The sequence below is a fragment of the Lytechinus variegatus genome, chromosome 7 (genome assembly GCF_018143015.1).
Source record: "Lytechinus variegatus isolate NC3 chromosome 7, Lvar_3.0, whole genome shotgun sequence".
Classification (NCBI taxonomy): domain Eukaryota; kingdom Metazoa; phylum Echinodermata; class Echinoidea; order Temnopleuroida; family Toxopneustidae; genus Lytechinus; species Lytechinus variegatus.
In genome coordinates this window covers 25737343-25765035 of record NC_054746.1, presented here as the reverse complement: position 1 = coordinate 25765035, position 27693 = coordinate 25737343, and the positions used below count along the sequence as shown (strand labels likewise).

General features: G+C 36.1%; 1 protein-coding gene across 2 annotated transcripts in view; it reads right to left on the bottom strand.

Annotated features, from left to right (window-relative positions):
• LOC121418847 (arginine-hydroxylase NDUFAF5, mitochondrial-like) overlaps window positions 1–27693 on the bottom strand; it is a 90954-nt gene that overhangs the window by 19507 nt on the left and 43754 nt on the right. For both annotated transcript variants that reach the window (XM_041613030.1, XM_041613029.1), the window contains exons 10-11: window positions 14864–15008; window positions 9127–9209 (exon numbers count right to left, since the gene is read on the bottom strand). In XM_041613030.1, coding sequence (XP_041468964.1) covers window positions 9127–9209; window positions 14864–15008 — 228 coding nt within the window. The remainder of the gene's footprint in view (window positions 1–9126; window positions 9210–14863; window positions 15009–27693) is intronic.

The window sequence follows — 27693 nt, the reverse complement described above, 5'->3', positions numbered from 1 at the left end:
CGTTCATTATCTTCGACGCGAAGGATTCAATGCTCCCCCCTCCCAACCAAGTTTGTTCCTTCACCAACATGAAATAAAGGAGGCCGCTGAAATTAAAGGAAACGAGGACATCCATAAACTGGTTTGCTTCGATGTTTTCAAGCTAATGTGAACATAATATCCATACTTGATGTTAATCGACCTGTTCTACACGAGTAATTTTCATTCAGTCACAACGATACTGTGGAAACTTAAAGGTCAAGTCCACCTCAGAAAAATGTTGATTTGAATCAATAGAGAAAAATCAGACAAGCACAATGCTGAAAATTTCATCAAAATTGGATGAAAAATAAGAAAGTTATGACATTTCAAAGTTTCGCTTATTTTTAACAAAATAGTTATATGAACGAGCCAGTTACATCCAAATGAGAGAGTCGATGATGTCACTCACTCACTATTTCTTTTGTTTTTTATTGTTTGAATTATATAATATTTCAATTTTTACGAATTAGACGATTAGGACCTCCTTGCCTGAAGCACAAAATGTTAAAATAATGGTATTCCACGTGTTCAGGGAGGAATGAAACTGCATTTCACATGACAATGACAAGAAAATCAAAATATTTCATATTTCGTATCATAAAATACAAAAGAAATAGCGAGTGAGTGATGTCATCAATTCCCTCATTTGCATCTCGACCGAGATGTGCATATCACTGTTTTGTGAAATGACGCGAAAATTTAAAATGTCAGAACTTTCTTATTTTACATCCGATTTTGATGAAATTTTCAGTGTTATGCTTGTTGAATTTTTCTCTTTTTATTCAAATCAAGTTTTTGTTGGGGTGGACTTGTCCTTTTAATAATTTTGTGAAAAGTGTCGATACATCAAATAGTAAATGGATGAAGAGATTGATTTTCAGAGCAGTGCTGATCTTCTCTGTCTGCCTTGGTTATGAATGCATATTTATAAATTTCTCTTTAGGAACAAGTGATTCATTACTGATTCTACATTACGCCTTAAAATTCTGGATTTTGCTTAAGGCAATTGCATGTGAATGTATCAAATTTAGGATCTCACTAGAGTGCGATCAAGGTCTCAAAAGGCTTGTAAAAGATTGCCAGAGAAAATGCAAATAAATCTTGTCATCACCACAAAAGCTTTTCCTTGTTGCAACAAAATCTTGACAATTTCAAAATTTCTGTTGTTAATCTATTCTATGTTTTTACAAACAGTTGTTAGTTTTGTTGCTGTTTTTTTTTTTTCATTTTACATGAAAGCTGAACAACCTCTAGTCTCGAGTGAATTACTCTATTCAACTTCAAATAACTTATTATTTTCATTGAAAACAAAGAATTAAATTTCAATGGAAATTGTTGTGTGTGTATATCATCAATAGATTGCAAGAAATTCCATTGAAATATGGACTATTTCTTTTTGTTAATTAGGTTTAACTGTTGAATTATACAATGGCCTTTTCCTTTCCCAAACTCTTAGAGCTAACTAATTTCTAACAGCTTTTGCATGTTTAATGGAAAGGTAAATGCAATGCTGACCAAGCTAAGGCAAAGAGCTTATTAATTCACTTCTTATTTATTTAGAAAATGCAATCAAACATGACTGATACGTCTTGCTTGTAAAAAAAAAAGAACGCCACCAAACTGGGTGGGTTTGACCTTAGGGTTGTTAAATCAGACGAAAATAATAATCGGATGACACTGAAGCTGATTATCAGCACGTTTTCAAAGATGAAGGTCCCGTTGCCTTACATGCCAATCTGGGTAATCACGCTTTAATAAACTGGGACATATTCCGAAACAAGCTTATAGATTAATTGGTTATGCCCTCCTGATCTCCTGCATATTACCCATCCTGCTGATACTTTCTCCTATCGTCAATAAATCATGGTCAATATCATCTATAGATGTTCATGGACAAACATAAAATATTCATTTTGGCTTAATCTAAACACAATTAGTAGGATCAATGGTAAAAGGTATTGGCCCTGGCATTGAGCAATACTAGGCAAGGTCATCGAGTCTACACTAATGAGGTAGGACAAATTGCGGGTGATGAGAGGAATAATGATATAGCAACAGTGACAATCCTGTGACAACTTTTGACAATGATCCAATGATGATGTTGTCCTCTGCTCAACAAAAATTATAATCAATAATATTGAACATCCTTTAGGCCGAATAATCAAATTTTTGTTAAAACGAAAGGGGTTTTCAAGTTTGAATGCATTTTCAGATAAAATCAAACAGTACGCCATAAAAAATGCATTGTGTGAATGATGCAATATTCTGGTATGAAACCATTTCTAAGGCATTGAATGGGACAATAATTAGAAGATATAATGTTTAACTATATCTTTTTTATACTATTGATAGGATTTTGGTGTTTGACTTCAGATAATTATTATCATTATTGAGAGAGGATGCAATATCAGTTTACCAGTCAAAATCATATTTTTCACAAAGCATCAATTGAAGAAAATAGATGTTATAGTCACGCTTCTGTATGATTAGAATTAAACAAAATAAAATTCACATTTTCCCCCAGTTTCAGATGGGCTTCAAAGTGAGCGAAATGTAAAGATTAAATATTGGATTTCTACATAAGACCATACAACACACATCAAAGCTTTCACCCCCAAGAGGAAAAAAACCTTAAGTGCACTAATTAGTCCCTTGGACCAACACTACAGCACTTTTATTAAACTCTAAAAAATAAAGAGATTGTGCTCTGAGTGAGTAACTATGAAAGGATGTAATAACTATTTGAGTTATTTCCTAATTAACACGCTGACCTTAGATCCTCTCCATTAGAGTAAACTTGATGAATTAAACCAATCATGCTAGTACACCGTAATAACAAAATGAAAAACTAGCAACAATATATTTGTAGTATTGCCACTCTAAGAACAAATACTGGTATTCACAGACATGTTTGGTCATTAAAAATGTCTTTCTTCACTCAAAAGTAACCAAGAAATAAATTCACCAGACTAATTCTGAAGAGAACTACCTAATCATTTGAGAAAAAAAGGAATAAAACTTGTTCTGAAAAGTCTGAGACCATATACATGAAGATTTTTTTTCTATCATAAAAAAGTAAAATTACAGAAGGAAATGTCTTTCAGTACTTTCCACAAGCACGTCTTTGATCTCATTATCTGTAATCTCATGTTTGATCCCAGAAGAAAATAGATTTTCATTTTACAAGCCCTAAGACCCGAGCATACAAAGAACCTACTTCGCACCTGTCTCATACAAAATTAATCAGGTAGGGCAAGGGCACGCATGATAAATATTGGATCATCTTTGGTCTAAAGAGCACCATTATAAAGCAATTTAATGAATAAGGTATAATCAGGGGAGAAAGCTGAGAGTCTTGGCCTTGATTGCAATGAACATCTGGACCTCACCTTAATGCTCAGGTGAGGGCCGTTACGATCAGGCACAGGGAGGGTCTCACTGTTCTCACAAAGTGCAGTAATCATTACGCACCTTCTCAGGCAGAAGGGTGTAAATGGAGCAAGGACATTGGAGGGAATAATGTATTTTGGTATTGAAATTCTGACCTCTACTCAACATAATCTGTACCACTTGTTTTGATCAAGTATTGGTGTACTGGGAAGCTTTATCATTTTCTGATTTTGTTCCACCTTTAAGGCATTCAACCAACTGAAGAGAAAAAATTTAACTCTCTTTTCTTTCCTTTTGCAAGCCAAAGATTGATTTCTTTTTGATGACAGTCAATATAGCCTAGGATGAGCCTCTAAAGCCCTGGAGAGAATCACGGAAAATTAGTTCTACTGGAACAAGTTGATAATGGCCTTCAGATTTTTCCATTCTGAAACTGTTGACCCAATGAGTACAATGACTCGGGAATAAACCGGAAGAAGTTGTCTTTTGAACAAGCTGACAGCAAGTTACCAAACAGTTCCCACATTTCCCCCTCCTTTAATGACACAGTAACTCACTCAGCCTAAATAACACTTGTACAAGCCCTGGAGAAAGTGCTCATTGAAGTATCTTTATTTAAAACTAAACAATGCTTCAGATTTAATGTAAGACACTTTAGCAGGTAATTTGCAATTCAAGCTCGACAATCAAGGTGCTATTTGATGATGGTAATGGAATATCAATTTCTCCAGAGTCCCAAGAAAAACTTTAAAATCCAGTTCAAAAACGTTGCAAACTGAATGTAAATGTTCATGTTTTCATTTAGTGGATCTTGTTCATGCAATACAATACACGATTGGACCCGACACACTTTCACTCATTTCTGATGATAATGAAAATAAAGAGAGGGGAAGGAAAACAAAGATAGGAACATGATGGAAAATGAAAAATGAATGTGGTAGTCACAGATCTTTGAGAATAATATATCATGCTTTCATACTGTGCTGGTTAGAGATCCCTCTGAAGCACTTTATCATTATTCTACCTCGTCCAAAAACTATGTATACACAATCTCCACTCCATAAAGTATTCCAGCAATAAACTTCTTAAATTACAGAGCCCTACATGTATATAAAGGCGGTGCTGCACCATCCCGAGTTTGCCCAATCTCAAGATTTTAGCCCGATCAGCCCTTTTCGCGATTAATTATGAGATTAAAGAAACCCGTCTCCACCATCGCAAGAAGAGCAATTCCTGCTCGAGCGAGGCATCGATGCATTGCCGTGTATAAATAATCCCGAGTGCGTCTCCACCTACGAATTAGCGCGATAATTTGTGAAATAGCGCGCTAATTTGAAAACTCGGGATGGTGCAGACGGCCCTTAAGTGCCATTTCAAAACCTGGTGGAGGAAGTTAAAGCTTATAGACTAATTGATGACTTGCCAAAGGATGCTATACTGCTGTGGTAGTGTTCCCTTTATAATCCCGAAAATATTTGTGATATGTGAGTCAAACAAAAACAAGGGTCTTTAAATCTTATGAGAACCCCTTTCTTCCGGTTGATTCTTTCATAAAGCCGCGAATATCATGAAATTCAATTCGTATCAAATGTCTTTTGATCAAATGCATTTCTATGTAGATAATTTATCATTGACAATTCCATACAATATCCAATTTATATCATCCTAAATCTAGAGTTATTTCCTCTAAAGGTTCACACAAATATGACCAAATCTTTTCATCTGGTGCAATCTCTTTCTCATGCAGAACATGGAGCATTCAAGAGAAAGAAAAACTAGAACTATCACTGAAGGTGATTAATACCCCGGTCAATGCTGTTACCATGGCAACAGTTTCCAACACATGGAAAAAATATGTCTTGCCCATCTTTACCCCAAGACCTACATGCATAGGCGGATCCAGGGGGGGGCCTGAGGGGCCCGGGCCCCCCCTATTGGCGGAGCAAAAAAAAGAAAAAAAGGGGAAAAGGAAAAAAGGAAAAAAGAAAAAGGGAAAAGAGAGGAGAAAAGAAGGAAGGCAAGCACAAGAGGAGGAAGATGAGTGAATAAAATAAGATAAGGGGAAGACTTGGAAATTATTTTTTTTTTAATCTTTCATGTCGGCATATAAAATTTTCGCTCGCGCTTTGCGCTCGCATTGCCTTTTAGGTGATATCTTGCTCAATATGGACCTTAAAATATCAAATTCTGAAGTCAATATACAAAACATATTTCAGCTGGGAAATTGAACTTTCATTATTTTGTTTTATTTACAAATTGATTTTTTTAAAGTGTAAAAATTTATGTTTTATGGTCTGAATATTAAAAATTTCTGCTTGCGCTGCGCGCTCGCAAAATTTGATTTGTCAGGTACCTATTAGTTTCCTGTATTCCATGAAGTTCTCAAAATATCCCTATTTAGGTCAGATTGTCAAAACGTATCAGGTAGCGCTGCACGCTTGCATTTTGATTAGTGAGTTATGTATATCTCAATATTAATTCTAAAACAAACTACTTAAAATCACCATTTGATGACAATTTATCATAAATTTCTGCTCGCGATTTGCGCTCACATTGATAGATTTTAAACTCATGCATCTTATGCATAATTCCAAAATTGCTTTAAATGTCAATTTTCAGGCCATAATATTAATAGATTTTGCGCTCTCATGCTTAGGAAGAGAAATAGGAAGATAGTCATCATTTTCTTATGATGACATGTCCTTATAGAATATCCCGGTCCTATGTCAAAACTCAAAGTAACAATAATTGAAAATATCAGCTCTGTTTTAACTGTGATCCTTCTTCACCTCACAATTTTTCCACAAAGTGCTTGCAATACAGAGCTTAAAGTCGACCCCTTTTCAGATCTGAATATCATATATTTTTAGCTCGCGCTTTGCGCTTGCTTTATTGATTTTCATGGTAAAAAAGGTATTTAGAATACCCAAATTCTAGGTCGATATCTCAAACACACGTTTATTCAGATACGCAGCTTGTTCTCCATTTAAATAATTATCCAGTTTCAGATAACAATATAAAAAAATTGTCTGCTCGCGCTTTGTGCTCGCATTATCAATGTATGAAAATTTCCAATAGCTTAACCTTTTAATGATTTACAAAACATGAATAGAGTGTCCAGACTTTTTTCCGCTCGCGCTCGCATCAATAATGTTCAGTTTTTGTCTTATCCTTTCCATGATTACAAAAAGTGCTTAAAATTTCCATTATTCAGATAGAAATGTCAAAAATTTTCAGCTCGCGCTTCGCGCTCGCAATATTTGAATGTTGACATATGTAACGTCTTCATGGCTAAGTTCAAGCAGTCCATAACAAATACGTTTTCGATCAGCTCAAAACGTATATAAAAATTTTCCGCTCGCGCTCTGCGCTCGCATTATTAATGTAAGGAAGATCCCCACTTCCTCATCCTTTTCATGATTTACAAAAATTGAATAGTGTCTTGTTCAGTAGGTCTAAATCACGAATTTTTTTCTTTTAGTTATATACCTATTCTGTTAAGTTACAAAAAGTGCTTAGAATTTCCATTTCTTAGGTAAAAATGTCAAAAAATTTCAGCTCGCGCTTCGCGCTCGCATTATTCGATTTTTTGAAAATATGTAACGTCTTCATGGCTAACTGCAAGCAAGTGCTTAACAGTACCTTTTCCATCAGTTCATTTCTGCTCGCGCTACACGTTCATAATAATTATTCACTTGCATACACATCTTTTTTCAGGATTGCCCAGAATGTTCAAAACTTTTAGAAAAAAGTACAGAAGATTCCCCCCCCAAAAAAATAGCTCGCACTCGCATTATATAAATAATGATTATGGTATTATATATTTATTCATAAGAATAAAGCTAAGAAGTGACTAATAGGACTACCCCTTTAAAGAAACCAAAAATCCCGGCAAATATCATATTCCAGTGGCCGATCGGGGAAAATATGGCTGAAAAAAAAATTCCGGGCCCCCCCTATTGGCGAAGGCTGTATCCGCCCCTGTACATGTATGAGCCAAATATCCATGAGAATTGGTTAAATACTGATGAAGTAGTTTGAACGATTTCCTACACATTCAAAAATATGCCCTGTATATCTTTACCTCAAGACCAATGTGTGAGCCAACTTTCATGAGAATTGGTTGAAACTAATCAAGTAGTTCGAACTGATAGATTTTTACCTAATTTGGGGCCTATAATACGTTGTTACCCTGGCAATACAATTTCTGACACATGCAAAAAAGTGTGCCTTGCACATCCTCACCCCAACACTAATATGTGCTCCAAGTTTCATGAGAATCGGTTAAAAACCGAGGAAGTACATGTAGTTTGACGCGCAAGATTTGCAACGAACGGATCGACCGACCGCCCGCATGCTGATTCCTATACACCCCCTTCAAACTTTGTTTGGTGGGGGTATATAAAACCCTGAAAATCTAATTTCCCTATGAATTTAAAACCAATAGAGCATCACAAGAATAAGATGAAACAAACTAGTACATGTCAATTTGAAATAATATGAAACAAACAGTTTGATCAATCTGCAACAGATTTTCGAGAATTTGGTGACTTTAAAAAACAAGTGGAATGCCTCTGGCCGTCTCACCTGCATCACGCAGTTCAATATAGCAACAGTGCTGACTTTGAAAATTACTCTAACTCGCACAAGATGTTCAGTGATACATGGTTACTATTATGTCCACTTTTTATGAACTAGACCAATAAACTTTAATACAGAGATATGATGGTTATTCAACAAAAAACCCCAACATGCAGAGCTACCAAGTCTCACGCATTGTGCGTGAGACTCAAGCATTTTGGACTCTTGTTCATCCCCTCAAATCTCTGTCTCACGCAACTATCACAGCCCATCCCCATATACATTGTACACAATGTCTGTGATCTCACTCAGATTCACAGAAAATCTCACACATGGCTGGTCTTTCAACTTGGCATCTCTGAACATGGCCAAAGTTCATTGAACTTACATGACCTTTGACCTTGATCATGTGACCTGAAACTCACACAGGATGTTCAGTGATACTTGATTACTCTTATGTACAAGTTTCATGAATCAGATCCAGAAACTTTCAAAGTTATGATGGTAATTCAACAGATACACCCAATTCGGCCAAAGTTCATTGACCTTTGACCTTAATCATGAGACCTGAAACTTGCACAAAATGTTCAGTGATGCTTGATTACTGTTATGTCCAAGTTTCATGAATCAGATCCATAAACTTTCAAAGTTATGATGGGAATTCAACAGATACCCCCATTCGGCCAAAGTTCATTGACCCTAAATGACCTTTGACCTTGGTCATGTGACATAAAACTCATGCAGGATGTTCAGTGATACTTGATTAACCTTATGTCCAAGTTTCATGAACTAGGTCCATATACTTTCTAAGTTATGACGTCATTTCAAAAACTTAACCTCAGGTTAAGATTTTGATGTTGATTCCTCCAACATGGTCTAAGTTCATTGACCCTAAATGACCTTTGACCTTGGTCATGTGACATGAAACTCTAATAGGATGTTCAGTAATACTTGATTAACCTTATGGCCAAGTTTCATGAACTAGGTCCATATACTTTCTAAGTTATGATGTCATTTCAAAAACTTAACCTCAGGTTAAGATTTGATGTTGACGCCGCCGCCGACGTCGGAAAAGCGGCGCCTAGAGTCTCACTCTGCTATGCAGGTGAGACAAAAACAACATGACAATCTTACCTGTGATTGGTCAGGCTTCCAACCAATCATAAAGAGAACTTGAAAAGTGGCTGGGATTGTACCATCTTCATTCCCATACATGTCTGCGGAATCAAAGACAAAATGTATACATTTTAAAATTTTCATTTCTAAGGCATATTCTTCTTTAACTCTCTTATACTAGACAATCAGAAAGCTTGCCAAAGCCCAGCTAATCATAGAGATAAGCAATGTAAATGTCTAGATCTGAAAGTTGAGTTGAAGGAGATGCAGGTAATAAAAAAAAACATTGAGTAGATAAAATAAAAATATATATATATATAGTATGCAGCGCTTAGAAACATTCGTATTAAGCGCTACATAAATGTTGCATATTATTAGGTGGTCTGTCATTTATGACAGATCACCTCTTAATTTCGTCAGAATTTTCTTTTTATTTCTTTATTTATTTTTACGGATTTTCTTGTCGCCAAGTTATCTCAAAATGGACTTGGTCAATTTCATTGAATTTCATGTCATCTATAGGATCTGTCATGGACACGTCAGAATAAGCTTTTCAAGGTCAACAGGTCATGATGACGTCATCTAGGCGCCATTTTGTAAAATCACATTATCAATCACATCTCCATTATCAATTATCAAAAATCAATCAAATTTACATCACATCAACTTCAGGTCAAGGGTCATCAGGTCATGTCATCAAAAGTCACCTGGAGGTCACGACGCGCGCGTACGCGCGCGTCAAAATTTAAAAATGCTCAAAATCACTTTTTGACCAAACGAGAGTACGTTTCAGGTCATTCTAAGCATTTCAAAAATTTGCGCGCGCGCACGCATGCGTGCGCGTTTCCGCGCGTAACACCTTAACGCAACGCAGAAACACCGTTTTTTTTACATCATTGCATTGATAATAAAATTCTGAACAATTTGGTACCTTGATCAACCTTCTACGACCATTAAAAACGAAATTAACACCCGTTAAAGTTTGCAGCACGTGTGCGCGCGAGCTCTCACTATAGGCCATATATGGGCAAAAACATGCCTATTAAAAATTCACTGTAGCTCTTTAAATAGTCCGTTGACCCCCATTTTTTTTTTCATATATCGATAGAGTATGAGTTGTAGATTTGATTTCATGTCACCATTGTCCCTAAATTATATCGTGACGTCATCAAAATGGCGCCTAAACTAAAAATTTCATTTTTTCAAAAATGACGTCATCAAATTTATGCAAATTTGGTTGTAACTTCTCAAATATAGATCATTTTTCGCCCAGATTTCGATATGTTGTAGTTTAGAATGTACTCTTTCTCCTTAGTAATCATGAATTTTCGTTTTGAGAAACGCATCATTGCGTAAAACAGCGATGAAAAGAGGCATGTCATTTTTCCTCATTTTGCGTGTAATCTCTATGGGACATGACTTTTTCTCAAAACTAGATTCGACATTCCTCTATTTCGTGAGCCATATCTCCATTTTTTCCTGTCAGTTTTCTTTAAGCTTTTAGTATGTTGTAGCTGAGATTCTAAGCTTTCGCAAGTGTGCCCTTCATTTTTTGATCAGATGCCGGGATCATGCCCGTATTTCACTTGCAAAATTGGACTTGTAATTCTCAAAATTGCTTACGTGTATTCTCTATGGGGAATATCGTGGCTTTGACTGCTTTCTAAAGGGCGCGGGTTCGAGTCCTGGGGTGAACAAGATGATTTTTTTTTCAGTTTTTTTTCTTTTTGCAACATCTTACATGATCCTTTATGATATTTAAAAGGTATAAAAGTTAAAATTTAGCAAGATAAAACAGATTATAATTGCTTTTTTCATATCACATGTGTTTTGCGTGTAATCTCTATGGGACATGACTTTTTCTCAAAACTAGATTCGACATTCCTCTATTTCGTGAGCCATATCTCCATTTTTTCCTGTCAGTTTTCTTCAGGCTTTTAGTATGTTGTAGCTGAGATTCTAAGCTTTCGCAGGTGTGCCCTTCATTTTTTGATCAGATGCCGGGATCATGCCCGTATTTCACTTGCAAAATTGGACTTGTAATTCTCAAAATTGCTTACGTGTATTCTCTATGGGGAATATCGTGGCTTTGACTGCTTTCTAAAGGGCGCGGGTTCGAGTCCTGGGGTGAACAAGATGATTTTTTTTTCAGTTTTTTTTTTCTTTTTGCCACTTCTTACATGATCCTTTATGATATTTAAAAGGTATAAAAGTTAAAATTTAGCAAGATAAAACAGATTATAATTGCTTTTTTCATATCACATGTGTTTTGCGTGTAATCTGTATGGGACATGACTTTTTCTCAAAACTAGATTCGACATTCCTCTATTTCGTGAGCCATATCTCCATTGTTTCTTGTCAGTTTTCCCTGAACTTTTAGTATGTTGTAGCCGAGATTCTAAGCTTTCGAAAATGTGCTCTTCATTTTTGATCAGATGCCGGGATCATGCTCGTATTTCGCTTGCAAAATTGGAATTCTCAAAATTGCTTACGTGTATTCTCTATGGGGAATATCGTGGCTCAATGGATAACGCATTTGAATCGCTTTCACAGGGGCGCAGGTTCGAGTCCTGGGGTAAACAATATTTTTTTTTCATTTTTTTTTCTTTTTACCACCTCGTACATGATCCTTCGTGATAATTTAATGGTATAAAATTTAAAATTTCGCAAGATAAAACAGATTATAATTACTTTGTTTCATATCACATGTATTGTCATACATGAAAGAGACCCTTTTAACAGTGCTTTATCATCTCCCGTCTTTCACAAGTATTCCATCCATAATGAATATTCCGTCGTCATCATGATCATATTGATCTGCATGAATATATGTCTGTCTATCTACCTACTCTGTATATGTATCTGTCTATCTATCTCTCTGTCTAATATAACATATTTATCTGTTTAGATATGTATATCTATCTATCGTTCTATATATCCATCAATCTATCTGCCTGTCTCTATCTATCTTTCCATATGTATGTCTGTCTGGCTATCTATCTATATCAATCTATTTGTCTCTATCTATCTATCTATTTATTTATCTATATGTCTGTCTGTCTATCTATGTTTTATTAATATAACCACCTATCATTTATCTCTCAATCGATCACTTGATCCATCCATCGCTCCATCCACCACTCCATCCATCTATATATATAATCATCTATCTTGTATGTATCTGATTGAAGATGTATGTTTGACGATTGTCATCATCACATCAATAATCACATTTAGCAATGGTCAAAACTTATTCTTAGGATGTCTACGATCAAGATTATCAATGATATCTATATGATTTATTTCATACATCAGCCGACACTGAATGACAAATCATGACAGACCACCTAATTCGTCCGCATGACGAATTAAATTCTAGTTATTATTATTATTATTATAAAAATGGAGATAAGAGAACAGAAAGTAGGTTGTTGATAAGACTTGTTGGATGTTTTATCCAACAAAGTCTATATCATCTGACAGTTACCATAGTAACAGTGCTTCTCACCCAATCAAAATCAAGGAAAGTTGTCAGATAAAACAACTTGTCGGATTCAATTAAGATGGAACTTTCGCGCTGATAATTAGCAGTATTCCATCTTGCCAAGACTACTACTAAATGTTCAAAATACAGGAGTATCCTTTCTTGAGAATGAGTGAATTTACCCATATTATTATAAGCCATATAAGGAGGAATAAAAGTAATATATAACCGTCCTAATGAATGATAAAGGATACAAATATACTGTATAATGAATAGTTGAATAATGAAGCATGATGAAAAACTGAGACGAGTACTATAATAAAAAATAATAATTGCAGTTTTAAAACAATGATTTTGATTGGTTAATGGTGAGTATATGGAACAATATGCAATAATGATCTTGACTGGTCAATGTCATTTTGCAATTGATTGCAAACTTTTGTTTCATTGGGCCCTGATTCGACACAGCAAAAACTGTGGTGTTAACCAGTGTACATAGAGGACCACCCCAGTTATTTTACACCGTTGCTAAATTGACAATGTTAGTTTAACATCCATAGGTGTTATTACAACACCTTTGGCTGTTACATTTACACTCTTTGGTGTTATCTCTAGGGTGTAATTTTAACACCTCAGGGTGTGGTCCTCTATTAACACCAACTGGTGTCAATTTTAACACCACAGTTTTTACAGTGAATTTCAGCATATTGCTACATAATTGCATGCCTCAATATGTGTCAATGCATGATTAAATCTAGAACGCTAGATATGAATGGATTTAACCTTCAGCTAAGTCAATCGCAATTAGGGAAGTTCATAAAGTACAGAGTGAAGAAACGTGATGGGAATGAAAACTAATTATGACTAAAGTTACCAGTACTTTTGAACTACCCAAGAGCTTTGAATCTGTTCTAAGGATGCATGGTGTGTCAGATTTCCTCTAAAAGTCGCAAAAGCCGTCATTTATATTCATTGGTTACTGTAACCATCTCAAAGCAGCATGTGAAATGCATGAAGTCACCTGTTCATGTTCTCCATGCATTATGCCTTCCTCAAGAATAACATGGAAAGCATCAATGAATATTGATGATAGGCAATCTTAAGGCAAAAAAAGGGTCCGCTGGGGGACTGTTCATCATGAAATATTCATGTTTGGATTGCATTGGAATTCATGCTAGTAGGAGTGATTTGGTAGCTAGTGGGAACATCATTTAACCTCTTGTTAAAAAAAAAGATCCAGAGCGTTAATAGAGATCCCACGTACAATGGGGGCATATTTAGAAAAAAATTGGGTCAGATTCTGTAATTGCCTTCACTCTTGAGGGATATGAGGGTTTGAAGATGACGTGGAAGGATGAATAATGCAAGAAAAAAGGGCTTGTCTGCCTTCCCCTCATCGACTTCACAAACAAATCGGTGTATGGGGAAGAGTTTTCTTCATTAGCACATCTAAACTTCAAACTTTCCTACTTATAGTCCGGATTGCTACTTACAGCATTTCAAATTGTCAAACAAGCATTTTTAACACATTAAAAATGTGAACCTGAGAGACCAAGAAGTATTAAACATGACATCAACCAAATATGCTTTTCTCAATGACACACTATTACCTATTAACAGTTAAAAACAGTGAAGAAACACTTTTTCAATAATCCTATGGAAGATAGTAATATTCTACTTCCATCGCTGAATTGGCTTGGGTTTATTTCTGTGCATAATGTTCTACTATTGTAAGCATTTTTCTGGACATTTGTATTTGATATTATACAAATAATGAATGTTTATGAGTGCAATGGACAGAATACTTCATGAGGTGAAAGATGAAATAATGATCCATTCAACTCTGTTACGCCACGTTGAATGGATCATTTCATCTTTCACCGAATTAAGTATTCTGTCCATTGCACGAATGAAAAAACATTCATTATTTGGTTTATATGACACCTAAAAATTGATTCTTTTTTTCATATGAAATTTATGAATTTTGATGCAAAACACGCTCATGCAGTGCGAGTTCGGTCTGTTGATTGTTACGTCATTACAACATGCGCGCTGCTGGTGCCTGCAACTGCAGTCTCGGTGCGCGCGTGCAATGGACATAATCGTATGGATCTAAAATTGCATGATGAATGGATCCAAAATTGCATGGTTGATGACGTCATTGCAAAAAGGGGCTGAATGAACGATATTAAACAACCAATCAAATCACAAGGATCTATCTAGGTGTCATAAAATTGAGTCTTACGAAAAAAAAATCAATAGCTCCATTACCTTTGTATATTGCAGCTGCAGCAGCCATAGTATCTCTTTGAAGGTAGTTTTTCCTTGACCATGATGCATTGTTCTCCGCCATTCCTTTAAGATCATGCATCAGTTCATACATGGATGGGTAATTCACCTGCAACTCTTCTTTGTCCTACAAAAAATACAAATATAAAAAGAAAAAAGCAAAAAATCTTTAAACACAAAAATCATTATTGGGAAAAACAAAAATATATGGTGTCAATAAGTAAGATTTAAACTACATGAGGAAATTTATACCCCTTTCATAAACCCAATTAAAATGAATTAGGCGGCTAATAGCAGCATAATTTGGTCGTAAAATTGGAGGAGGACAAGAGTTATCCGCATTACTCTGATGCTGCTATTATCCGCATAATAGCGGCATCGGGATAAGATTTTGAGTTTATGAACGCATTTCCAAATAATGCAGATAATCTTTTTTTGATGATCTGCAGAAAATTTTGTAGTTATTTAATGCTCAAGGAACAGTAACCCACAGCTTTAAACCATATTGTTGTCTGTTCTTTCTTTCTTTGCCTCTTATTTGGCCAAAGCTACTATGTTAGTTAAAGCTGTTTTTAATGAATTCAAGGCACTTCACAAACAGGTAAACAGCTTTCCAAAAGTTGGCAAAATTCAGTAAAGTCTAAAGCCCTGGATTTCATCAATTCAAGTAGGACATATTTTTACTGTTATTTTTCTGTGTTAATCTTCTAAAATCTTGAATTAGTACTTCCAATAAAGATAAAATAATCAACCTTTTCTACATATACAAACACATGTAATCTAAACTTTGCCCATAAAGAATGATGTAATGGAATTCAGGTCGTTGAGAAGTGTTGACAAGCGCAAAAAAGCACATTTTCGAGAATCAGATAATAGAGGGTATATAAAGAAATATATTTTAACAGTAAGTAATGAAAATGCATGAAACTTATATTGTTGTAGTTTGTTCCCTCACAGCTTTCCATGAATGAATATTATGAATGTTATTTTGGCTTATTTAAGTAACATATTAGTGCATGACACAGAGTACTCAAACTATCTGAACACAGTTGCCATCTCAATTCCTAAAAAATGCAAAGTTCAAAACATACAGCCCTTAAGCTATGTCTGAACACAATTATCATGATCCCAAACGACCCATAAATGAGTATTTCACACACCCTTACAGCTTTTGTGACAAGAAACCTACTCAAATGACGGTTTGTGCACTCCTGTCTTCAAATATCGTAAACAAGTCTAAGACTGTAGGCCTATGGATAATCTCAGGATAGATTACTTCCAAGGAAGTCAGGGATCATAATAATGCAATGTTAAAACACTTGAACTGGTTTACATTAAACATAGAGGAAGAAAAACAGGTAGTATAGGTAGATTTATGCTAATGTCAACAGGTAAAAACAGTTATTAGTACAGTGAGAGTAATGGGGTGCAAGACTTTATTATCTTTCCGATTATTTTTCAAAAAGACAGCATGTTCAACATCCATCATGATTTCATTTGCAATTTGCATCCAGACTTGCCTTTTAGTATGATTTAATTTTCATATTAAAATGACTGCGCACTCATACCACTGAATTGCATGATTTACAATGTGATTTTGTTAGTAGTGCCAAGACATGTACCCAAAATGCACCATTCCCTCCATATTAACAGGTAACCAGCACTCCTGTGCACTTCCAAATGAAAAAAAAAGATCACCTCCATTTATAATAATACATATGATTTATATAGCGTCTTTTCCATTTTGGTTAAATGCTCAAGGCGCTTAGAAGAGAACAAACATATATTAGTAAAGAGAACTATTAAGAGAAATACAAGAAAGGGTATATTACGAATGAGGAAAAATGTCTGTCTTCAAACCTAGTACCTGCTGATGAACAAATGCAATCGCAGAGGTCAAAATGTCGCAAGGGTGCAAATTTCTCGCCAAGCAGAAGGGCGCACACACTTAATCCCATCTAACTTATGAAATATCAACTATTTCAGACCAAATTTACCATGCATGTTCCATTTCATCCCTTTATTCATTTCTTCAAGTTTGGTCTGAAATAAGTTGATATTTTATAGGATAGATGGGATTTAGTGTGTGTGTCCTGCCAGCCGTGCGACGAAATGATACAATTGTATGATATTATATATCAACAGCATTGACCCATTGAACTTTGCTCTTTCCATCTTTATATCTCCTTGCTCTCAAGAGATGCTTAGATTGTAAAAAAATCAAGGATAGGGTGACAACAAGCAACTGACTTACAATGCAAATCATGATGAGTATATTGCAGTTTGTTAGCTCTCTTCGATACTCGATTCACTGTGATTTTTCGTTTAATTGTCTAACATTACAGATAACGAAGAATTGCAATAAACAAACAATACAGTGTATACAAATTCAGACCCTAATTATCTGATCTGAAAAAAAACTCCTAATTCTACGATTTCATATGAAAAATACTATTCCATACTTGTCATAAATAAAATTATGAAAAAATGAACGTCAACTACCATATCCTCCTTAATACAGGCCATACTTCATTGCAAAGTAACCCAAACATGGGTCCCTTGAAGCTCACAACATTGCTCATCTATATATCATTTTCCAAAGTCATTTACCACTTGGCAGGAACAATTATAAATTCCAACTGAGAGGGTACTAAGCTATGCTAATCTAGCAGCTAGCTATCAGGGAGAACTTTGAATATTTGATATCTCATTCATCAGCCAGTCAGAGGAGCCTCTCCAGACAGAATGCATAAATTTTTAACAGATTTCCTCCAACACCCACATTACTTAGTAAACAAACATCTTCTCTCTTGTATCATGGGTTGTTAATCAGAAAAGGGCGTCAAGTTTTTGTCCCCTAAATCTATAATCTTTCATCTGTACATTACCATACATAAAGTGGGGAGACTAAAAAATGGTGGGATAAAGTTTGTAGAAAATACATCGCTTTGTGATTTAATAACAATCTAGAAAGACAACGTCAGTGATAAAAGCTGCAATCTAAAGAATTCCAAAATCACAGATAATAAATCAGTTCACTTGGAAATCTCTCACACCCTATGTTTAAGTGTCGTAATAAATATTTGAGAATCTTAGGCACATTTTACATCAGGATTAAGAAAAAGTTATGTTTCCATCAGCCCAAGCAGGGCAATTCTCACTTGATGCTTGAGCATGGAACAGGGCTATGCGGCAGAGGCGTCGATTCGGGGGGGGGGGGGCAAACATATTGTTTTGCCCCCCCCAATAATTTCGCATGTGCAAAAAATAAAATAAGATTGTAATGTTACACGCAAATCAGCAAGCGATATTGAGATACACAACTTGTATTTTATTTAAAATCGTGCTCAAAATGTCTGCTTTTCAGATTGGAATATATATGCGTGTGTGTGTGTGTGTGGATGAGTTTGTTTGTTTTGTGTGATCGAGCGCCTTTGGAACGTTGATTATGATTTCGCCCCCCGAATCTGAAAAATGGATCGAAGCCCCTGCTATGGGGAATGCACACTATGCATCACACTAAAAAACCCAAGTACCTCATCACTACCAATAAAATAGGCCTCTCACAAGACAATGTACTTTGTCAAAACAGAGCTGAAGTTCACATGGGGATTGAAATTCATGAAAACACCCTACAAGTTGCATCAACTTATCAAAAAAAAAATCTCCAATCTGTTCTTGCTTGGATAGTTTTGCCAGATCTGGGGGGGGGGGTGTTTCACAAAAATTTACATGTACGTATGACTTATTTAGAGTCCCAGTAAATGCCAATGCATACATGATATGCAACACGCAATGTTTTTTATCATATCCAGTAGTGCATGTCCTCTTTACATGATCTGACCAATGCGGTCAGATTGCACACAACTGGACCCCTCCCCTGGAAGAAAATTCATAAAGCTATACAGTACATGTGATAAAGTATAACCTTAGAACCGATCAAGATACAGAAACCCTATATGGAATGTCTTGATCATAATTGATAGCTCAAACTGAAACACAAAGACAAATTAATATTTTTGCTTTTAAATGTATTTTCAGGGCAAAGTAGACATTTGGCATCTGAGTGGTGATTTCACCCTGGGTTTCGCAATATCTTCTCATTACCATCCGATGCACATCTAGCCTCCTCACATTCTACTGCAAACATTTGTGCCATGTCTTGTTCATACAGATTCAAACATTATTTAAAGACAAGCAAGGAATCAAAATATGGGCCAATGGGTTCAAGGGTCCAAACAAAGTCCTCAAAATGGCAATCAACAATCCAAAACTGAACCCAACATCCTGAAAACATGGTGTGAGACTCATCAGGCATGCAGGTAGCATCCTGGCTGCGATGGAGGAAATACTAGCCCATATCTGGGACCCCACTAGGCCAAGATACTAACCATGAATATTGGCATTTGAAATAGTCATGAGACTGGGTATAAACAGTAACATGAGCCTGCCTCACGGCATGTCACTCACTTCAAATCAAGTGAACTAATAACAACGCATAAATGATGCCGAAAAGAAATTGCTTTTCTTTTAGGCTAATTATGTTGGAGCCTTGACACTCACACTGCTTCTCTCGCTGTCAAATCAAATGCTAACTTGAGGAGGATCAAACTCTTACAGGAAGCATATCTCCAGGGAATTTGTGTTGAATTATTCAACTAAGTTTTTTTTTCAGATTACACATGCAGATTGGTACTTTCCAAACTAACCCATAAAATTATTACAAAGAATGCTATTGCATAATTCAACCTTAATAAAAAAACGATATGATTTCAGCTTATATTATAACCCATTGCCTATTGCAACTGGCATGTTAACAAAGTATAATCATGGGTAAATAAATAAACAATTCACTTGAGTTCAACTCCAATTCAATTCAAGTCCTTACAGAACCTGTTTGAATACACTTACTTTTCTGGACTGAGAATGATCAAGCAGTCCTGGGGAGCGTTTCATGAAAGGACTTGTTGGACTTTTATCCCAAAAGTCCCATTTTGGCTGACAGTTATCATTGGAACAGTGTCTCTCAGCCAATCAACAACAGGGGAGTGTTTCATCAACATTTTTTTGTCCAACAAGTTGTCAGATCGGACAACTTTCTTTGGTTTTGATTGGCTAAGAAGCACTTTTACTATGGCAACTGTTGAAAAAAAATGGGACCTTTGAGATAAAATGTCTAACAAGTCCTTTTCATGAAACGCTCCTCAGGGAAAGATGTCAGATCTGACTTGTTGATGAAAATGTTGATGAAACGCTCCCCATCCAGGACACCACTTCTTGTCAGCACCAACAAGTTGTCTTTAGGCGGTTTCAAACCGCCTCGATCACAAGAATCCCCGTTAAATTACGAGAACTTTTTAAGGCTAAAAAATACCCGTTAATTGTTCCTGCATTCACACCGCCCCGAAACACATCCTTCGGGATAAGTTCCCGAAGTTACGAGCATGCGCAGTGTGGTCTGATAAGCAGGCAAGGCGGGAGATTCAAAATCTCTAGCCCAGCAGCCACCCACGCCGCCGCGCCCAACGACACGCTGGGAAAAAAGTTCCCGTAATTTGCTTTCACATCGCCAAAATACCTGCGACCTTGGAAAAATCCCCACAAAAGTTCTCGTAATTTCGCCAAGTACCTACTATTTAGCGGGTATTTTCTTTCGGGGAGATTACGCGTAGTTTGCTTTCACATTACCAAAATACCTGGTATTTTCTGATCGGGGTAAATTTCCCGATCAGAGAATACCTGGAACTGGCGAACTTCGAGGCGGTCTGAAACCACCTATTCTTCCACATTTACCATTGTACCAGTCAGAGACTAGTGCCCTCAGCTAATCAAAACAAAGAATATCACTGTTATTGTGAGAGCTGACAACTGACAAGTTACTGCTGACAACTTTCAAGAAATGCCTCCATGGAATAATAAAAACAATCTTCTGGCATGATCCAGAAAACAACCTTACAGAAGGTGGTTTCAGACCACCTCGAAGTTCGTCAATTCCAGTTATTTTCTGATAGGGAAATTTACCCCGATCAGAAAATAACAGGTACATGTCATATTGGCAATGTGAAAGCAAATTATGCGTAATCTCCCCACGGGAAAATACCCACTAAAAAAAATAGAAGGCACTTGTCAAAATTAAGAGAACTTTCGCGAGAATTTTCCAAGGTCGCAGGTATTTTGGCAGTGTGAAAGCAATTTACAAGAACTTTTAGCTTAGCATGTAGTTGGGGCGGGCGCTGTGAGTGGCCGCTGAGATAGTGATTTTTAATCTCGCGCCTTGCTTGGTTATCAGACCATACTGCGCATGTTTGTAACTTCAGGAACTTATCCCCAAGAGTATGTTTCGGGGCGGCGTGAATGCAGGAATAATTAATGGGTATTTTTTAGTGTTAAAAAGTTCTCGAAATTTAACAGGGATTCTTATGATCAAGGCGGTTTGAAATCAGCTAGTGATGGTCTCTTCTGGATCACCTTGCTTCTTAGGGGGGTGTTGGCTCAGTTGGTAGAGCATCCGTCTCACAACCGGGAGGTCAGGGGTTCAAACCCTGGCCGGGTCAGACCAAAAGACGTTAAAAGATGGGAGTTGCTGCTACCCTGTTTGGCGTTCAACGATTAAAGGGATAGAGCCTCGTCGATCTGGCGCTGCACAGTGGCTGCCGAGCCCACGATCAATTGAGCAAAGCAAATTTTTGGAGTATTTCATTTTATGTCTATTTCGAACAATAAATTATGGATTTTCATTTTCATTTCACAAAGATTTAAGCATGACTTAGAGTCGCACTTAAATGCCAACACGTACATGTTACGCAACGCGCAATCTTATGGATCAATACGTAGTAGTGCACATCTTCTTGGCATGATCTGACCAATGCGGTCATGTCTTTTATACCGCATCCAATTAGACATTTAAGTGCAAGTCATACTTAAATCTTTGTGAAACACCCTCCAGGGCCTAGTAACCGAGCTGATTCTTTCGATTGGTCATACAAGATCAATGCACTTGCCATGGAAATCAGCCCAACGATCAATTGCAAAGCTTTATGCTATGGGGCCCAGATCAGGAGTAAATGGGTACTCCATGCTGAAAATAATAGCATTTGAACAGATAAAGAAAAATCAGACAAACAAAACACTGAAAATTTCATCAAAATTGGACAAGGAATAGGCAAGGGAGAGGAGACAGTAGGAAATCCTAGCTAGCTCTAAGGAACATTATTCTCCCGCTCTCTAAATGAGTAGTGGCAAACATGATCCTTACAACTCATTGTGTTTTAATAAAATAATGTAATTTTCAATCAACAAAAATGAAGACTGAAATCGATTTGAATAAATTGGAGAAAATTAAACACATCATTTGCTGTCGTGAGTATTTTATATTCAATCTTATGACAAATTACCAATACATAACAAACTGTGGGAATGATTCTGATGATAGGCAGCAAATGTACTTCTGACATACATGCACATCTGTTTGGAAGTAGAAAATTCATACCAAATTAAAAAATATACAGGCATGTTTCAGTCTTGACCAGTGAATACTTTAAGATCCAATATTCATAGCCATTCTCTTTTTTATTCCTCTCTAGATGATGGATTTTTTTACCTAATCTAGAAAAAAGTATGGAATAGTCTAAATTTCTAATTACATGAAATTGATGGTGGCAAATGATGAGAAAGGTGAAGTCTAGATATGACAAGGGTCATAATTTTAATGTGGTGTATACCATTCTAAGAACTTATTAGTATTTGCATTCATAATCATAATTACAATCAGCATATTTCAGAAAATCAATTACATTAATTTATTTCATTGGTCAACATAATATCTTATTCATTACAACAATTAAAATCATTTGATGGTGTGCCATGACCCATTCAATTTATTGTTTATGTAATATAATATGTTTAAATAACTGATTTCAGTATGATATTGAAGGAAAAACACATCACACAAATTAATTTAATGATACTGAAATGAAGAGTTTATCACCCCCCCCCAAAAAAAAATATACAAATCTATTCTATTCTGTGCAGCTATTGCGAACATGTTACTTTTTAATTGATATTGCTCATATAAGTGAATAATTGAAATATAGTCTTCCGACATGTAACAGTTTAATAAAATATGCTACTTTGTCTTAATTGATACTAATGCATAAGGCACTAAAAGGCAAATCACAAGAGGGTTGCTTTCTGAACTTAAATAGCCCCCGTTTCTTCAAATGATCCTTGTGCAACAGGTATAATGACAATTCTTCCAAATGGAGCAGCAATGTAGATTATGGTAAATCACTCTCAAGTTAGTTTTCAGACTGTTTTGGATCCTTTGGGACAATGCATCCCCTTCCTTTAAGCTATCCATGTACATCATGTACCTAAACAATAAATATGATCAAATATGTTGATTTCTATTCATCATTTACGTTCCTTTTGGCACATTCAAGACAAGTTTGAAATGGAAAAACTCGATATTTTCAAGATTAAGTCTGTGACGTCAAGAAAAACTTCAATGTCAAGGAATCTGAAATGAACAAAAGAGAATGGGTGAAAACTGATCTGCTTGAATTCACCCTGCAGCACAAGGAAGGATTCACATGGCAGTTCTGAAGTATGTACTGTACAGTCAACTCCCAGAGGACATTAGGAGGGAGTGCAACAGCATGGCATCTAATTGCACCCAAGGCTGAACGCAAGAGACATGAGTCGCATTCAATGTGTCTACTTACAAGGAAACGGGAGTTCAAGAACTCACATCACTTGGACATTCATGCATGCCTGCTACACAAGTAACTATACACCCTGACATTTTCACAGTGTTTCGTTTTATGAATAACAGGAGTTCACCATCATGAGTTCACAACAATTTTCAATTCATCATGTGGCTACAGCTGCTATGCATGAAAGCTTAAGGTAAGATGAGAGCCATTTTTATTTATGACATTTTATTTATTTTTATTTAGGAACATAGAAACCCTGCAACTTTGAAACAAGAAATATTGATGGAGAGATAGAAGGATAGATAGATAGAGATAGAGAGACAGACAGACAGAGAGAGAGACAAATAGATGGATGGATGGATAGATGGATGGATAGATAGATAGAAAGGGAAATAAAGACAATACAAACAGGAGAGACAAGATGAAAATAAGGAGGGGGATAGAACAAAATTAGACAAGGGCAAGACAGAATTCATGGAAGCATTTAAAACCAAGGGCAAAGCTTATACTGTACCTTCATAAGGAAACAAAAAAATCTATTAGACTGGAAAAAATGACTAAAAAAGGAGATGACCTCTAAATATCCAAGAGGGGAAGGGTTTACAACAAACCCTATAATCGAAAGCAATAGAAAGCGGTGAAAAGTAATAGACAGTAAATGATGAAGAGATATAGAAGAGTGAGCTAGGATATGGGAGAAGATTGAATGTTACAAGTGTCTATAACAGCCAGAGGGTGATCTGCCAACCAGGAGCATCAAATAACAAAGCTTTCAAACTGACAAAGTGGAAAGAAACGCACCAGGGGCTGACGTCTCATTAATCGTCACATGGTCTCATCAACGAGAGAGTCTCAACTCCCATGACAGCCACATGGTGCGTCTGCCGTGGTTAATTCTCAGGAAGGGTGCTGGTACATTATCCATGTGATCAGTCATGTGACACGATGCTGCTAAGGCCTTGAGATTCTCTCAATAAACGCGAAGAGCGCCGATTTAAAATTGAATCAAAAACCCTTTGTTCATGCATAAAGAGACTTCACATTTGCTTTACATAGACAACGGTTCTTTTGATCCACTATCGGTATAATCAATTCTATTTTGTTTGTATGACATTTTGAATAACAAATTTGATGGAATTGATCTCAAGACAATAGAAAATAAGAAGACAATGAGATGCATGATTTTATGATCAAATAAAAAAAACTTGATGAGTGAATTGGATTTCCTCATCTCACTGTACAAGTAGTGAACAATGGCAATACACATAGAATGAATACACAGGTAGGCAATGTTATTCCACTATTGTTTATAATATTAGAAGCTCAAATTCAATACTTACAGACCTTTGTGTTTAATGGAAATTCAAAATTGGGGAAAATCCCTACAGTATTTGATGGAGGGCTCTTTCAATGGAATTATGGTATATAACTTTGACAATGGAATGACCAAATAATGGATCCTTTTTCATGGATCAAATGTGTAATTCAATACACGTCATACCACTACTGATCATGGTGTCCAAAATCCTTCTTTCAGCTAAAGGATACAGCTAGTCATGATTATCAATGTTCTTGTTTTATAAATTTAAGTCTGAAAAATTGTGTTATGACATTGTATTATGACATGATGCAAAGGATATCATAAGCTTTATATCTCTCAAATATATTCAAACCTCTTATAAAAATGCCTGCAAAGTGCAAACCTGTGAAACTTACCAAGCAATAAGAAGTAGATTAGCAAAGAAAAAAAATCTGTACTAACATGTTTCATAAAAATATGTTGAATACAATATAGAAAATAAGAGACAACTAGACGGTAAACAAGATGAAGAATGAATTGAATCTGTTAGAAAGTGTGTAGGATAAAAGCAATAATTGCACAGTGTAAATATAAAAGTTATGACATGGGACAATGCCACTGCTTCAAAGAGAGGAAAACATTTAAAAAGAGTCATTTTTTTATAATCATGTAAGACAGTGTGGTGATGGAATACAGCATGTACCCGGTTGAGACTAATAAGTTAATTTACAAGAAGAAGATCGCATGCTTGAAGGTGACATAAAGAAGAATGAGTAATGAAGATCCAAGAACAGAACGAAAAGCAATTAATGTAATGAGAAAGTCAAATAGGAAACATTCTCAGTGTTTGTCATTGACTGAGAGAAATCGGCAATAATCTAATGAGCCGCAAAGGGAATGTGATTCGCAAGATCCTTTGAATCAAAGGTCTCATTATCCTCGCCCAGAGATAATACAATTAGGAGCTCCCCAAGGCCATAGTTCATTACAATACAATCTTGTTTATGCATTATCTGAAGTTGCTCTTGGGGAAGCTTCTTGCTTTGAATAAAAATTGCTTGGTGGAAAAAAGAGGGTTAGTGCACAAAGTGATGGATGGGGGGGATTGAGAAAGGGAAGGAATGGGGAAAGATAAAAGATGAAGGGGGACAGGGAGAAAGATGAACTGAAGGAAAATGAAGAATATGAACATAATATGAATAGCACTGTTGTCTAAAAACAAGTAAAATAAAGCATATTGACATTTACCTAAGACAGGCAATATTGTCAATGAGGCAACGCAGAGAGGGGGGGGGGGGGGGGGTGGAAGGATTAGGAAAGATAAGGGAGGTGGTGGGAGAAATATGAGAGAGAGAGAGAAGTTGTAAATAGCCAAGTGGTAAAGATCAAGAAAAAAATGACAATAATGCATGAGAAAGCCCCAAAACACACACAATACGTTCACATCTACTTAAGATCTATACATGGATCTAAATACATGTAGGAATGCTCTAGAAAAGGGGAACATCAAGTATATAATACAATCAATATAGATGGAAAAAAATGAGAGAATAGTGAATTTACTTTAAGAAAGAGAAAGCAAGTGACACCTGTCTTTAAAAAAGCATTGAAATTCAACTTCTTCATCCACCCAACATGTTGACTATCGCAGTCAGAGCTCATTGCTACAAAATCAGTCAATCCTGGTTTAGGTGATTCCTACTCGAGAAGCAGGAGTGGGAATGATCTACCAATAAAGCAACTTCCATTACTCTTCTTATCCATGATTGGCCCGGTGAACCATCAAGAGTAACAAGAAGCAGCGTGAGTAGGCCAATCGGATTATCCAGTCATGAGGATTAATGGGGCACCACCTGGGGTAGATTAACCGGCTGTCACAGACACTCCAGACGTGCTCTTCTCATTCTTCCTAATCTCTATCCCAAATCTGATGCACCTTCACACTGCATCGCATCTCCTTCACCTTAAACGCTCCACTTTCAACGAACTGTTTATTAACCCTGTCGTCGCTGTAGAATGGAACACCACACACGATGTCCAGAGCATTACTGCCATATCGGAATAGTGAGTTAGGCAGTTAAGACACAGCTTCAGACATTGCTTATCCTCCAGACATTGTATTATATCCAACAGAATATTGTGAGCTACCTTTTTATTATGTAAATCCTCCAAGATGAGTTTTCCTGAAAATCCTATTTTACCTCCTTTATTGAAATTCACTTTTCTAACAATACATATAAGTTCATATATACATGTAGCACTCATATTTGTCAGATATATGACACTCTGTATTCAGATCTAGTTGATAGAGTCTCCAATGATGCAATGTTTTCTTTTCTTTAATTCTGCTTTGACCTTGATGTTTTTCACTGTATTTTTAACAATTCATTTTTTACCTGAAAATATTTTTTCCTGTAATTCTGTGAAATCTGTATTCATCCTTATCCCTGTGAAAATTTGACAATGCAGAAAAATGGCGACTTTAGATTTGACCTTCCTATTCTCCTGTACAAAGGACATGAAACCAAAGTGAAAGCTCATATTTATTTTTAACCATCCCTAAGGATGAGATTTCAATACTTTATCTTGAGAATAAATTGATTTGACTGAAGAACTACAAAACATTTAGAAAAGACAATTTAGTTAAGACGATTTCACATATTCAATTGAAGAGTAAGAGCATGTTTTAACATTCATAACACAAAGTTGATAAGGTTCTAACTTCACATCATCAAATGCATTGAAAGAGATGGGTTGTGGTGGCAGTGTCCATTCTCATTATTCTCTTTCATAATTAA